Genomic DNA, 15,320 nt, shown 5'->3' on the forward strand with positions numbered 1-15,320 from the left:
ACCATTCCCTCTCGCCATCTCTCAGCATTGTGGAGCTCCATTTTGTGTGTATGTGTGAGAGTTTCTGGATGGATATCTGTGATGTTGGTTGGAGCGGGATATAAAACAGCAGGTGTGTTCCCCGTCTTTCTTTAGAGGTCGTTATCTGCTTTCCGTGGCAGCGCTTGGCTCAGTAAAGAACTTCGCAGGGCGCTGGCAGATAAACAAAGTAGCGTGCAAAGACATCACTGTCAGCAAAACCGATCATATTTCAGCAAAAATGCGAAAAAACAACAAAAAAACGTATTTATTTTGAAAATCAGTAAAGCTGCTTCACATTTACACCATGGGATACTTTATAAAGTCTGCAGATTTAACTTTACAAACTGATAACAGTTAAAGATGAGGAACTATGAATAACGTATAAGAGAGATTTAATTTTTAATTTTTGACACGTGTCATTTTTACAGGGCTGTTATACTGTAAACTACATCTACAGTAGAGTGCTTCACACAGACAATCAATCTAAAGAAAAGGGAATGAAATAAATATAAATATATATATTTTTAAATTTGCGTCTCACAAAAAATTCAGAGAAGATAAAAAGTAAGTTAACTTCAGTCTGATGTAAATTGCATCAAGTTTTGGATGCAAGGCTCAAGCGCTGGAGTCTCGTCTTCCTCCCTCCCTTTTTGCAGAGCGTTTTGGTTGACAGAAGATGCAGGGGGACCTTGTTGCACTTTGAGGTCGCGACCTGCTCCGGACACCTTTGTAACACTGCAGGGATCTACCCAACTCCTCCATCACAGCACTAAAAGACACACACTACCAAGAAAAGGAAAATATTTTATTGTTTTTTTTAATGTTAATTGATTTTTCAATAACAACAATCCACGATAATAAAAAATATTGTTTGATATGTAACATGTGTAATGAACTTGTATTAATTTAAATCAAGACTAGTGGCTTCAGCTCCATGCGAGCATGCAGCCAATTACAAAGAAAAAGACTTGCTCAATTTTTACTTTTTATCTTTCTACTTGAAAGTTAAATGGCTCATGATTTTTGTTTTCTCATCACAAAATGTACGTCTGCTGTGCAACATTTTAAATCAGCAAACCAAAATCAATTAGCCAGTTAATGATCTGGTAATAATTTGAAACGATCAAAGGGATGGAAAGCCTCAGGCTCATTTGAAGCTGGAGAATTTTAGATCCCATTAAAAACACATTAATCTTCAATTATGTATCTTTTCTTTATGTTTTATTCTTCTTTGGCTGGTGTGTGAAACATCATCATTCATAGCACAAAGCGTTTCTTTTATCATCTGTTTGTCTTTACGTTCAAAGCCAACAGAAGATTTTCCTCTTTCATCCGTAGGCTTTGCCAAAGGCTTCCCAAACAAACATGCTATCTTTAGGGATTTTCCATGAATACCAGCGACTTGTAGCTTCAGTAAAGAAAACTCATCTTCTATCAAACAAACAAAAAATGTTTGAACCAAATTTATTCTAGTCTCTCCAGTAACTATTCTCTAGAATTATATTTGTTTTGGACTCTTAAGAATAATAGATTTTCTTAATCCAGTTTAGTTCAATTGTTACTGTGCATAGCATATATTTTTTAAGTTTTCTTCCTCTGCATATTTGGTCGAACATATTTTACTATTCAAGTTGTGCATCAGTGACAACAGTTTAACTATTTGACTGTCATTCACTCTACAGTGGTCTACCATTTCAATTTCTGTAGAACTAAACAACTTTTATTCTAATCTTAAGTTCTTCAGATAATGTTTTGGGGTTCTTGTGCAACCGTTAAATTTAATACACACAGTTTTCAGGTTCAGGTTCACTCTCCCAGTGAGTTATTATTCATCAGCTGCATTCCATTCTGTTATTAAATTACCTGCAAATTCATTTCTCATGTTTAATGTAGCTTATGAGTAGTTCTATTTGCGGGATTTATTTTACCTTATACTCAATATCAGGTTTTTTTTTGCTGTTTACTTTTAGAGAACAAAGGTTGTTGAACCTGATGAAATACAAAATTTATTAAGTAAAACTCCAAAGCTCAGAGTGCCTTCTAAAGGTATTCATGCACCTTGAGTTTTTTCATATTTTGTCACATAGCAACCAGCAATTTCATGTTTTATTTGAGTTTATGTTATAGATAACAAACATTGTAGTGCATAATTCAGAAGTGGAAGAAGGAGATTGCAAGCAGTTTAGACATTTTTGCAAATAAAAGTCAGAGTACTGTGGCATGTTCAATCCTTATTGATTCATGCCTAAGTGTCTGTGCAACTAGCTGCCTTCAGACGACAAGTTATAAATAAAGAATGTCCTCCTGTATGTAATTTAATTTCAGTATAAAGCCACTATTCTAAGAAGACCTTAAGGGGCTTCTTGAGAACATTAGTGAACAAACAACATCAAAAAGACAAAGGGAAAAAACAGATGTTTAAAGCAGGGTTAGTTTGAAAAAGAATGTCCCAAGATAAGAACATCTCACAAAGTTCAGTCCATCTTCTGAAATAAGAACAAATATGGTGTAAGTGAAAACCTACCAATACATGGCTGTGCACCTATCAGACTGAGTAAACAGAGGGGGGATAATGACTTCTTATGTGTCCCCATAATGGGTCCAGCTTACAAATGAAAGAAGGTTCTTTGATCAGACAGGATTAAAATGTGACTTTTTGACAAACTAATAATGCAAATCACCCTGAGCACATCATCTCCACCATAAGACACAGTGGTTACAGCATTATGATGAGGGTTAGTTCTCTTTTACCAGGGACCAGAAAGCTGGTCAGAGTTGATGGGTGGATAGATGGAGTTCTTGTAGTTTGTGTTTGTAGAATAATGAGGAATGAATTCAGCAAAGCATTGTACATGCTGAGGCACAAGTTAAAAAATAACGCTCACATGAGGGTTTTTCGCAAAACAAAACAAAACAAAATGGGTCATTAATTAGTGTGTTGAGGGTAAAAGGGTCAAAAGCAATCACAAATCATTAAAGAGGTGATTGCGTGTGACTGTAAGGGTATACTGGGACACTATGATGCAGGACAAAGAGAAGGTCAGCTGGTTTACAAACCTATTGTCTACAGCGAGTATGAGTTGTGTATGAGCTGCCATGGCTAGTCTGTGTCATCCCCCAGTAGCCTGCCGCTCTCCAGATCATTTGATAAAGAGCTGCCAGAGGAGGAAGTGGAGCCACGGCGTTGGAACTGACGGGACTGCATCCCGTAAAAGAAACAAAAGGCCTGATGCAAAAAAAAGGAAATAAAAATGGATGGAGGAGAAAACACGCAAAAGATAAACAAACTTAAAAGACAGTGGATATTTTTAGATAAAAGCAAAATAATAAAAAAATAAGCTGAAATACACAAAGTCAAACCAAACAAAAAAAAAAAAAAAGAAATGGGCTGAAATTATGATGCGAGTTCAGTGACAAAAAAGTAAAAAAGTGAAAAACAGCTACTTAGAGTTAGTTTCAACGTAGAGTTGAAACCAAGTAATTATATGCATAGTATGACAGGAACTATACATATTTTTTTATCACTGTTTGTTTTCACATAAATTAAAAAATAAATGGGCTGAGCTGGAAAAAATGTGTGCGAGCATATCAAATCTAACTAATGTGTGAAGCTGGTGAAAGGACAACTAAATGATAATTTAAATCATCCAGTTTAAAAGGAAAAAAGGTTAAAAAAATCTCTAAAAAGAAAAGTTTTACTGTAATTACTGTGGCATTTGGCAAATAGAAATAAATTTGGTAATTGCAAGACATTAAGAAAAAAAAGTTATACATCTTCTCATACAGTGTATCTAAAATTTCATTTCAAATAAAGAGAAGTGATTGGTTAGTTCTGACATTTTTAGATTGGAATTTTTTATTCAGTCCAACCTTGCTTATTGTGAAAAACAATCAGATACCTCTTTCTTTTTTACAAATGTCACACACAGCAGGAGCAACTAATATTTTAAAAAAAAAAGATTTTAAAACACCAAAAATAATCAATAATAAAGGTATAAGAAAATACAATTTCTTATTCCCTACTATTTAAATTGTCTACTGTAAAATTTCAATCATTCTTTCATATCTGAATGTTACTTTGCACTCTTGAATTCTTTAGATGAACAGTCGTGTTGTTCTTCACTCACCTCCTCAATGTCTGCATTCCTTCTGGCCTTGTAGATGAACTCTCCAATTGCCACAAAAACAGACAGCACCAAACCAGCAGCTAGAACAATGAAGATCCCACCAATGTTCTCCACACCCAAAGCGTTGGCTTCCTTGTTGTCCTCCTCTGGACAACCATTGCCCCTCCACCACTTTTCCTTCATCATGTGTAGCTTCCCTTCCTCCTGCAGCTGGAGGATGGCGATTGTGATTTTGTCCCTGTAGGGGGAGCCTGTCAAAGAAGACACAATATTCACAGAATGATTTTTAAATTATGGATTTATTGTTTACCTTTTTATATTCAACACTTGTATTCTCTTAATCACACTTTACAGCATCACATTAAAACAATGTTTCTAATTGTTATTTGATAAGCATTATTTAGACCTGATTTGCATAGAAGTCCTGTGCAAAAGGATGGCCAAATTAGTTCCAAAATCAAGTTTGGGCTTCAGTTTTCAGTTCTGCCTGAATTACGAAGAAGTAGGTTTTATTTAGTCCTGTGCTGCTCATTATTTTCAGCACTCATGTACTTTTCCAGCAGGGAGACAAGCATGAGAGTGTTTGCTGAGAAGCAACAATTAACTGCCTCATCAACTAGGCATGCTGGAATGAATGAAAGCTGAGTTTGAAGGTGTGTAAAACTGTGCAAAGCTTGTTTTATTCTTATTCCTCCTAACAATTACTGAGAAAAGGAGAACTCAGAATAGATCTTTCAGCTTTGGCTTTTGGTATTTTCCTGACTTTTTCGAATTAAACTCCTAACCCCTTTTGGACTAATGCTCCTTTTCTCTATAAACTATCTATGATATAGCTGCTGTTATAGCCACTCTTCTTGACAAAGTTGGTTCAAATTGCTTGGTTTCATGGCACAAAATGGAATTTGATCATAGTCCACAAAAGTTCATGAGAGTAGACATCGGGGCTTTGACTATGCCATTCCAAAAGCTCAATGTTAGCCTGCTTCATTCATTTTAAATCAGTTTGGTGTTTAGAATTGCTGCCCAACTGTGTCAAAGTTTAGTAAATTTACTTGATTTGAGGTCAAAAAATATTTTAGAGGCAGTCCTTCCTCTTCATTATTCCATGTCTTTTGTGCAATGGCCCCACATCATAATGTTGCCGTCTTGTTAAACAGCATTCTTATGGTTGAAAATCTTATCTTAACTACTTATTCCAAACACACTCCTTGCCATGTGACCTTTTAACTCAATCTTTATCTTGTCTGATCTTTGACCTTTGTCTATGACCTTTGTCCAAGCAGCACTCAGTTTGCCAACATGTGTACCTTAAGATTTCATTAAAGCTAAAGGTGACAGTTTTTAAATTATTCTTGATCTAAATCTGTAAGTGGGCAAATACTTTCTCCCCACACTGGAAGCATTTTGTTTTTAAAATATGCAATATTACAGAGAGGAAGCATGGTGAGTCTGGATATAAGATGTACTGGTAATTGGTCAAAACTCTCTTTGTCAACAAAACTGTAAAATCTGTTTCACTATGAACAATGACAATGTTTCACCAGTTAATAACAGGCTTGCCTCTTGGTGACTTATTCCCTAATAATAATTCTCTTTTTATATAAGATGTCATTTTATTGTGGAGTTATAAGAAATTAATGAAGTCCTGAGTTGGAGGAAGCCAACAGCTTTTCAGAAGTATGTCACCTGTTTTAGCTGACTTTTGCCATTTAAAATGGCTCAAAATGAAATGTTTATAGTAGTGAAACACAGTGTTATGCTGGCAGATATTAACAGGCTAAACTTTCCCAACAACTGACTGTTGTTGTGGTTGGTGCTGTTTTGTTGAGCTGACCAATATGTATTTCTTACTCTTGATTATCTTGGCAACTGCAGTGGTCCTGAAATAACTCTAATTCTCTGTTAGATGTTCACAGTTTGGAGCTTCCCAAGATTCAAGTATTATTTAATCTAATGAGTGCTAACAAATATGAAATGTTGTTTTAACTCCTCTTACCAATAGGTGTTCCTACTCCATAGCCCTTGGAGTCTATGAGCCCTCCGATCTGTGTGAGGTTGCAGTTTCTTTGGCTGATGTACTCGATGCTAGTGGATTCCATCAGCATGGCATAATCAGTTGTCAGCACACGGGTGATGCCTTCCTTGTTATTCTTTACTAAAGCTGTTTTCCTGCTGCTCATAAAAGCCCACATCTTTTCATAGGTGGAGATCTTTGACTTCTGAAAGATCAAAAAGAAATGTGAGCTAGTACGAAACACAGATTTGAGGGAAAATCTAAGTGAGCCTATCAATTATTCTAGATGCACATGCAGTATATATGCCACATGTGATTAAGTAGATTTGATGTGCAGCCACAAATGTGAGTAATTGTAAAATTACAAAGTGTATAGCTCATTGTGAATGTCTCTTCTTGCTCTGCCAGAGAAAATGGGACAGCTGTGTGGTAAATCTCCCCCAGCTGATTCAATTTGTTGAAGCCATCCACCCAGTCAGCTTCTTCCCATAGAGGCAGCCATAATCACTGGCTGCAATCTAGGAGGATAAAGCTCAGCATGAATCAACCCCACTGAGCCACAGCATGTGAGGAGAGGTGAATGTTGTGACGCAAGATGGTGACAGTTCTACCGAAGGACACTATTACGGTTCTCAAAAGGCTTGAGTCACCTCTCTGTTCTTTATTTTTTCCAAAGAGCAGAAGACCAGTTTTAACTAGTCTCTGAGCACCGTTTTTCCAAGAGATAAAGCAATGTTGATGAATGCTTTATTAATATTTAAATGTATTTAATTTAAATATTTATATCTGAATATGCAAGTATGGAAGCATTAATATGTAAAAAATAAAAATAAAAAACTGTTCTCATTCTTAAGTAAAAAAGTTTAGCATTTATTATTAAAAAATCTCAAGACTTGCCTTAAAGAATGTCATTGTGGATCCATCCCTCACTGCCCCGTATTCAATCCTTGTTTGTTTGGCGAGGTCGTCTGCAGAGTCGATGGGGGCATCCATTCTTTCAACTGTCAGGAAGGCTGCCAAGTTGGCCGTGTAGGAGGATATGATAATTAAAGTGAAAAACCACCAAATACCCCCAACTATACGGGTAGACAAAGCCTTAGGCATCACCTCAGAGCCTGGAGACATTGCAAGTAAAATAAAGAAAGTTAAATGGGTAAAGGTTTAAAAGTGTGTTAAAAGTACTAGTGGAATGGAGATAAATAAGTGTATGATATACAGTATATGAGCATATTAAAATGTTCTTTGTTGAATGGAAATACAGTATATTGATGATTAGTTATCTTGAACAAATGTGCAACAAAATACAAGCACAGTTTACAGCTACATTGTAGATATTGTGTATTTTATTTTTGTTTTGCAGTAAGAGTTCTTTTAATTTTATTTCACAACACTTACAACATGTGTAAGCAGCAATTTGAAAAAGAAATGGAAACCCCTTGAATGGTGAGATGTATCAGCTCATTTTTTATATTAATCTTATTCTGATTGGACAGACAAGCATGTGCATATAAACAGGAGCCTGCTGTAGGTCCTGTAATGATATTTTAAGGTTTTTGGTGACTTCTTTCAGTGTCTTCTGGTCTGCTCTCAGAGTGAATAGCTTGGACGGTCAGACATAAACATTTAACTTTCTGTTTAGAATGTCCTCTTCTCATATAATATTTTCTAGCTGATTTTGAATATTCTTGAGACTTTTTTAAACCAGATACTTAAGTTGTTGCAATCCTCTCTTGGAAAGTTTCAGATAGCTCTTTCCCCCTCATCATGGTGCTCATTCTCATTTTAGAAGTCAGTAGTTGACTGGACTAAATGTATGAGGTGTAAACAGGTCATATTTGCTTGGAAATGCTGACTATTGACTTACACCTGATGTGAAATTTGAATATTTAGCCTTGTTAAATGTAAAACTGTCAGAATTTATCCTTTAACACCCATGACATTACATATTAAATTATACTTTCTGATTGTTTGGTTTTTGTAGACATGTTATTTAGATGTTTCAGTATGGCAAAAGTACATATTAAATGGCCTTATATCAAAATGGAGGAAAAACAGTCTGTCAGAAAGTTTTTCACATGACTGCATATTGTAAAGCCAAAAGAAAGAAACAATGCATGTAATTAAATAAAAATAATTATTACATTCTTTGATGCACTAACAAGCTATCTGTGCAGCCTTCTTACACTAGTTGTTTTGTGTATTGCTAGTCATCTATTGCTGCATCTCATACCTACATAAATAAAATGTCCAAATTATCCAACATAACTCTCACAATGCTTAAAACATGACAATTGGAATTTATGTCACACATTTTCTGATTAAAAAACACCAAAAACAGGAGATTTGAACCTTGTCGCATTAGCGCTCCAATGCCAAACCAGAAACTGTTGAGCAATGTGAAGTTGTTCTGTACCAAAGTTGAGGATGGATTGCAGGCATGTGGGTTGTACCACTCATATGGTGTAAACCTGAAAGACAAAGAGTGACACTGTGAAAGAGAAATAGCGCATAGCAATTCACAATATGTTAGGCCATAAGTTATGTTTTACAGACAGTTAAATTATTATCACTTCAAGACAACTCTGTTAGGTGAAGACTCTAACATAAATTGATAAAATGGAAAACCAACTTGTGGTCTTCATCAGAACCTACTGACAACATTGATATTGCTCAGATTCTAACAGTCATGGCTTCTACCTTAACCTTACATGCATAAATCTGCCAAGTCATGCTTGTAACAACAATCATTGCCACATGCAGCAGTGGTAGTAGTTTACCTTGCAATCACAAAGAGCACACAGCTGACCCCAGTACAGGCTAATAGCACATACATCCAGATGTCCGGGGACAGAGGGTTGAGGAAGGAGAACACGCCTGGATTGGTACCGTTGGGTTTCCGGTACAAGATACTGATTCCTAAAGTCATGAAGGGCTTGGAAAAGTCAATCACTTTTTCTCGAACATAAGTGATAGTCAAAGGAGCCACAGCAAGATCTGCAACCTGTTGTTAAAAAATTAAATTTTCAGAGATTCATTTTAAAGAAGAGAATAAAAAACTAGTAATGCAGAACAGTGAGAGTCACAACAAACTACTTTTCACTCACATGGTCGATAAGCTCCCGGACCATCCCGTTCCATTCTCCCTTATCATTCTGAGCTCCATACTTCCCATCACCCACCAACCGGACTTCATATGTAAAACCCAAGATGTTGGAGAGCTCCTTCAAAAGGTCCATGCAGTATCCCTCATAACGGTCGTTTCCAACCAGCTCCTTTTCAGACTTTTTTACCATCACATAAGGATTTTCCTTTAAAAAAAGATAAATAAAAAACATAAACTTTACTATGCAAATAGTCTTTATGGCAGTATTTCTATGAAATTAATTACATCTTGAATTTTAGTCTGATGATACTGGCAACGCAAACAGGAATTACATTTGGATGAGTATTAAATAATCCTCTCTATCTTTTTAAAATCATCCTTCTTCTTCCTAACCCATCTAACAAGATGGGTCATGTTCTGTTACTAACCCATCTTCTCACCTGTATGGTTGTGACAATCAGAGTCCTGTTAGCCAGAGAGTCTGTCACGTTGGTATTCTTTTCCCGGGTGGGCTTCTCCATTAGTTTCATCCCCCTGTATGAGTTCCACACAGCCACCTGGAACCACAAACAGGATTTCAGACTCAAAAACTAACATCTGCTGCTTTAATCGAAACATGCTACATGTGACAGCTGCTCTACTCAGCGAATAAGAAAGACAGAAATCTAGCAGAGACTTGTTGAATAAACTGTAAAAACCTGAATAAGAGTGTTATGTGATCAATAACACCTGCATCTTTAAAGGGAATAAACCAGCTGATTTTCTCATTCATTGGTGAAAAATGAAAACAATTTTATTTGTTTTCTTTTCAAGGCTAAAGAGGAAACTGGAAGCTGCTTCAGTGAACTGTATATTAATCATATTTTCTAACTCGGTGAAGTGAGAAATTAAAAGAAAAGTAAAAAGATCTAACACTTGTGCCTCCTTTTCAACTTTCTCCCTAATTCATTGTCCTAAAACATTTACCTTTACTTACTGAGCACTAATAATTTTTACCAAAGTGCAGAAACTTTTATGTACATGACAACAGAGGATATTAACATGAAGAAGTAATTCCAAGTGCCTTAGTGAATGGCTTACATTCAGACATTTACCCATCACCCCACAGGTAAACCAATAAATAAAATTCTTGTTGTCTTCTGAAATAAAACCATCTGATCTTTTAGTGATCTATTTGAAAAGAATTTCTATGAGTTTTGAAAACAAGAATTAAGGGCATACGTTTTTATTTCTTTAGCACAAATATGCATCTATACATACAGGATCAGACGTTACATACACTCAACCTATATGATAATCTCCAAACTGTTTTTATGTGTCCTTTGTATTAGGAACATCCAGAAATACATCATTTTCTACCAGCTAGCTTTTGATTTGACATTAAAAAATTACATATTCTTTCATCTTCAGTATTACTGTACGAGAAACAAGATGCTGCCACAACCGTGCGTAATAGCTGATACAGTCTAAGAGGTTTAAAAGCTCATCCAAACATCCAACTCATCCAAACAAATCAATAAATATTTTAAACTTGTTAATCCATTTCTTGTGTTTAAAATGTATAAATTTACCACTTACCATTCCTTGTTTTTGAAAGGCACTAAAACTGTGTCTTTTATGTTCATTTAACACTGGAAATATTTAAAAACATTAGAAAATCTAATAAGCTTATTTATGCCAAAGACAAATATATGACACTTTCTTACTGGAACTATAGTATTTATATTTTTAATATTATTTGAACCTCAAATGAATCTTGCACAATCTCATTGGTTAACTTTAATTATTGGAGAAACAGAAGTAAATTATTACAATTAATCAGAATGATCTTGTAAGTATTAATTAGCAATGTAGTCAAAATACATATTTGCCACCTCTGAAATAACAAAGTGAAAAACCTTTTGCCTCTTTTCACTGTAAATATATATCATTCTAAATTAATATTTTGCAACCATACATACAAAGCTCAGTTTGGATGTAATTTTAAGGGACTGACACCAACAGGGACAGCATGAATGAAACACAGGCAGCAGAGTCAGATGGGTTCAGAGGCAATAAAGGGCAACAAGGAATCTGTTCTCTACACGATCCCAGTGCGTGTGAATGAGGTTGGCCACACCAGGCAGTTTAATCCCAACAGTTATCAGATTAAAACAGGCATCTGTCAGATGGATTTTCAACTTCTCAAATCTTCTCAGTGTTAAAGAGCAAAGGGTCATGGGAGCTCATGACAGTGATGCAGTAAAGTTAAGCGCATTAACTTATTATGCGTCACTGTTAATATGAACTGGCAATGACAAGCCTTTCTCTTCTGGCGTTAAACTCTCTAAGCAAAACAATGTTTATATTCTGGAACAATGGCCTGTTCTGTCAATCACTGCAAAGAGGATGATGAGCAGTGAATGCATCAGTGCCTCTGACTGTATTAAACTGAGCTTAAAAGACAGCGCAGTCTTTTAAAACTTCAAGATCTGTACTGGAATCTCATTTCCAAACAATTACTTCACTCTTTATTAGAATTTGTCTGATTACATTAACCCATAAAGTCATAAAAACTAGGAAAATCTGTATTATTTCTGAAATCACTATATATTTTTACCATAGAATTCTGAGTGGAAGTTCATAAACCATCATAGGATATTGCAGAAGACAAGAACAGATTGGTGTATGTAATTGATGCAATTATTAAATTAACATAAATACTCATTTGTCTTGAACCTTTCCATAACTTTTACAACCACATACTTGAGGGTGATATATCTGAATTTGAAACAACAGACCAACAAACATTTTAACATATTAACAGTCAAAATATTTTCAGAAAAATCATAAAACAGTAATATGTGTTTGTAGTCAACCCCCTTTGCTATGATATAGCAAAGGGGAATCCACTAGAGTGGAATCCAGTGCTTCCAATTCGTAAGTGATAAATAAGCAAACACAGTCCACCTATGAGCAATTTAATCTCCATATAGATAGAGCTGTTCTGTATCTAGCTGAAATATACAATTGTAGTAATTATCTTTGGACCTAAAGAAGAATGATAGAGTCAGCACACTACTGTAGATAGTGATAGTAAAATGATGTGCTTGATACTAGATAGTGTGCTAGATAGTAATAACTGCTAGTATATAGTAGTTATTATAGCAAGAAACTAGGGAACAGGACCAAAATCTGGGTATAGTGATTAACTCAAACATGAGCCTTCAGAGCCACACAAAGACAGTTGCAAAATTGGTCTTTTGTCACCTGACATTTCTACGATTAAAGGACTAATGTCTCAGCAAGATCTAGAGAAACTCATCCATTTCAGATGATTTCAGAAATCTGAACATCTCAAATAGCTGAAATGTAGTTTATGTCAGTCATTCAGTTGCCTTCTTCCCTTAAAACTCTGAGTCATGGGTTTGCTCTATATAGCATTGCAAATTTATCATGTGTACCAGGGTGGCTTCCAATAAACACTGTTATAAAAACTGACTCTCTCTTCCTCGTGTGCTTTAAGAAAAATGCTAAGAACCCTAAAGCTCATCCGTACTCAGAACCAAATCACACTGGAAAACCATTACCAAAGATTAGGAGCATACTAAGCCGAGCCAAGAAGGAGGCTGGAGGCAAAAAAAAAAAACATTTCCAGAGGAGTCAACAACTTTGAAGGAAATTACTTTATTTCTTATTTTTATTCTTTTCCACCTCTTCAAAGTGTGCCTAGCACACTAGCACCCAAAAACAAACCCAACTGCAATGAATTGATAATTTCATATTATTACCATGAAGCCAGGTGTTTTATGAGATGTGCATTCCATATAGCAACGAGGCCCTAAGGATTAAGGTTAAAAGTTAAAAGGGCAGCATAAAATTAAACTACAACATAAATCACAGCCTCTGGAACTTGACAGCTGATGACTGTCCACATAGCTGCCTTTCTGACAACTGAGACAGATGGAGTTGGGAACTTTATGCACAAGCTGTCTAAGAGGATAGACTGGTTAAACATCTGTTCTTTGGCTCAAATGTTTTAAAAAGTACTATAAGGAGTATTTGAGGTCATTTTAAACTCAAGGAGATATTATAGAATTTTTAAATTGAGATCCTTCACAGAGGTAACTCTCCATTTAGCATATACATAGATTTTTTGGTCCCAAAGGATTAGGCTAACTGCTAGTTTGCAAATTATAACAACAGACTTCTACAGTCTTGAAACAATTAGAGTCTCAAAAACACCACAGGAATTTTTGCTAGTTCAATTTGATCACCCTTTAAACCATCATCAAATTTGCTTTGGATGGCCATTTATATGTTAGCGTATAATAAAGGAAAGAGGATTTAGATAAACTTGATGTTGGTAAATTTACAGCATTTTATTTTTATCTATCTGGTTTTCTTTCTTGCTTTCTTTCTTTCCTACTTTCCTATTTTCTTTTGTCTGTCCTTCCTTCTAAAGTTACTGAGAAAAAGTTTTGATGCTTGTCATATCAGTCAGAACCTGCACCCAAAGCGCATAAAAGCTGAAAAGTCAAATATAGCATAGCTGTACACAAAATCATTGAAGGGTAACAGAGTTGACAAGGCAGGTAACAGAAGAGGTGGGTGGCATATGAAATGTAAAACACAGAAAGGTCTGGGGAAAAAAAACAACAAAAGGCTTCAACCAAACAGGGCACAGAACAAACCTTGATCCACCTTTTTGTGAGGCGACTTGTGCCCTCCACAACACCCTTTAGAAAATGTGAAGAAAGCAACGTAAACCACAGACAGCATGGAAAGAAACAGTAAGTTGGTACAACATTAATAATACTCATGTCTCTGCAAATTTACAGTGTCAAAAACATGTTTTTCAGTCACCCACCAAGTATAGACCGAGCATGATGTTCGTGTAATAGCCTGTTCTTCAGGTGGCTGTACTCACTCTGGCAGTGCCGTCTTCTTGGAGGCTGATAATGTCCAAATCAAAGTCTCTCCTTAGGCCATCTGTCTTATTAAGTACAATGTGCCCTGTCAGTCCATCCCACTGTGCCTAAAAAAAAGAGACACAGAAAGAAAAAGAAAGAGCATCAAGAGAGTATCTAAGTTCTTTGAATGTGTGGAGAGTGAATGAGATACTCTGATAATTCACTCCCAGAATGAGACGGGACACAAAGTCACATATAAAAATAGAATATTCCTTGATCTGATTATGGGTCGCATTCATTACAGTCGACTGGCCCGATCAGTAGATTTGGTTATGTGTTTTTATGGAATTATTCAACCTACAAAGTCCTCAGAAGCTTATTTGCCTAGTTTAGACACAATTTGAAAGAATTAAAGGGAAAATAATGTTGTAGGACTTGACAGAATCTAAGTTCATTGCCACTAAATATTTTAACCCAAGATAAATAGTTACCATGTGCTCCACACACCTTTATTAGTCCACACATATTGCACTATGTAAAAGTAACAGAACGTTGCTAAAGCAGGGAGATAATATATGCTTTACGTATGAGTCATTTAATGACACAGTCACACAGTGGGTACAGTCAAAAAATGTGAAGAGAGAAATCCTTTCCCTATACATAGGGTACTGATATAGTACATTGATCAATAAAATTCTAACTAATGTGAGAGAACATCTTTTGTCATTGGTCAATTAGTTTAATTGATAAATGATCAGTTCAACCAGGGGTTTGCTAGATGCTGCTAGTCTAGAGGAGCTGTGAGGGGAAGTCGTGGGGGAGAGGTACTCTGTAAGGCAAAAGCTCTGATGGGGACTACAGCTTTAAGGAAGAGCTTTGTGGAAATAATCAGTGTTTTGTGAAAGCGAGTGTTTTATTAATACTGTACTTCACCCATCTGGCCTTTGTGGAACAGTGATAAGAGGAAAGTCTTTACTAAAAGACTAAATCAATATTAACTTAAATTCTTCTTTTTTTTTACCTAATGCCTTTATTTTATTTTAAAAAGTGAATTGTAATTAACATTTATAAAAAGATAATTTACTGAATTTGAAGTTACAATTATAGCACGACTATTTTTTTGCTTTCCTATTGCCCTTTGCTCTCCTGAATGTTGAGAGAGT

At 35.6% G+C, this 15,320-nt stretch overlaps 1 protein-coding gene across 3 annotated transcripts in view; it reads right to left on the reverse strand.

Annotated features, from left to right (window-relative positions):
- Window positions 1–270: 270 nt before the first annotated feature.
- grik1a (glutamate receptor, ionotropic, kainate 1a) overlaps window positions 271–15,320 on the reverse strand; it is a 34,344-nt gene continuing 19,294 nt past the window's right edge. Inside the window, exons 8-18 of one of the 3 annotated variants that reach the window (XM_028032546.1) lie at window positions 14,175–14,282; window positions 13,939–13,983; window positions 9,706–9,822; window positions 9,267–9,470; window positions 8,940–9,163; window positions 8,512–8,630; window positions 7,060–7,277; window positions 6,145–6,367; window positions 4,149–4,399; window positions 3,079–3,247; window positions 679–804 (exon numbers count right to left, since the gene is read on the reverse strand). In XM_028032546.1, the coding sequence (XP_027888347.1) occupies window positions 3,122–3,247; window positions 4,149–4,399; window positions 6,145–6,367; window positions 7,060–7,277; window positions 8,512–8,630; window positions 8,940–9,163; window positions 9,267–9,470; window positions 9,706–9,822; window positions 13,939–13,983; window positions 14,175–14,282 (1,635 nt within the window). In that variant the 3' untranslated portion in view covers window positions 679–804; window positions 3,079–3,121. Of the gene's footprint in view, window positions 805–3,078; window positions 3,248–4,148; window positions 4,400–6,144; window positions 6,368–7,059; window positions 7,278–8,511; window positions 8,631–8,939; window positions 9,164–9,266; window positions 9,471–9,705; window positions 9,823–13,938; window positions 13,984–14,174; window positions 14,283–15,320 lie in introns of all 3 variants that reach the window. The other 2 variants (XM_028032545.1, XM_028032547.1) reach the window with 2 other exon arrangements.

The sequence above is a fragment of the Xiphophorus couchianus genome, chromosome 11 (assembly GCF_001444195.1).
Source record: "Xiphophorus couchianus chromosome 11, X_couchianus-1.0, whole genome shotgun sequence".
Lineage (NCBI taxonomy): Eukaryota > Metazoa > Chordata > Actinopteri > Cyprinodontiformes > Poeciliidae > Xiphophorus > Xiphophorus couchianus.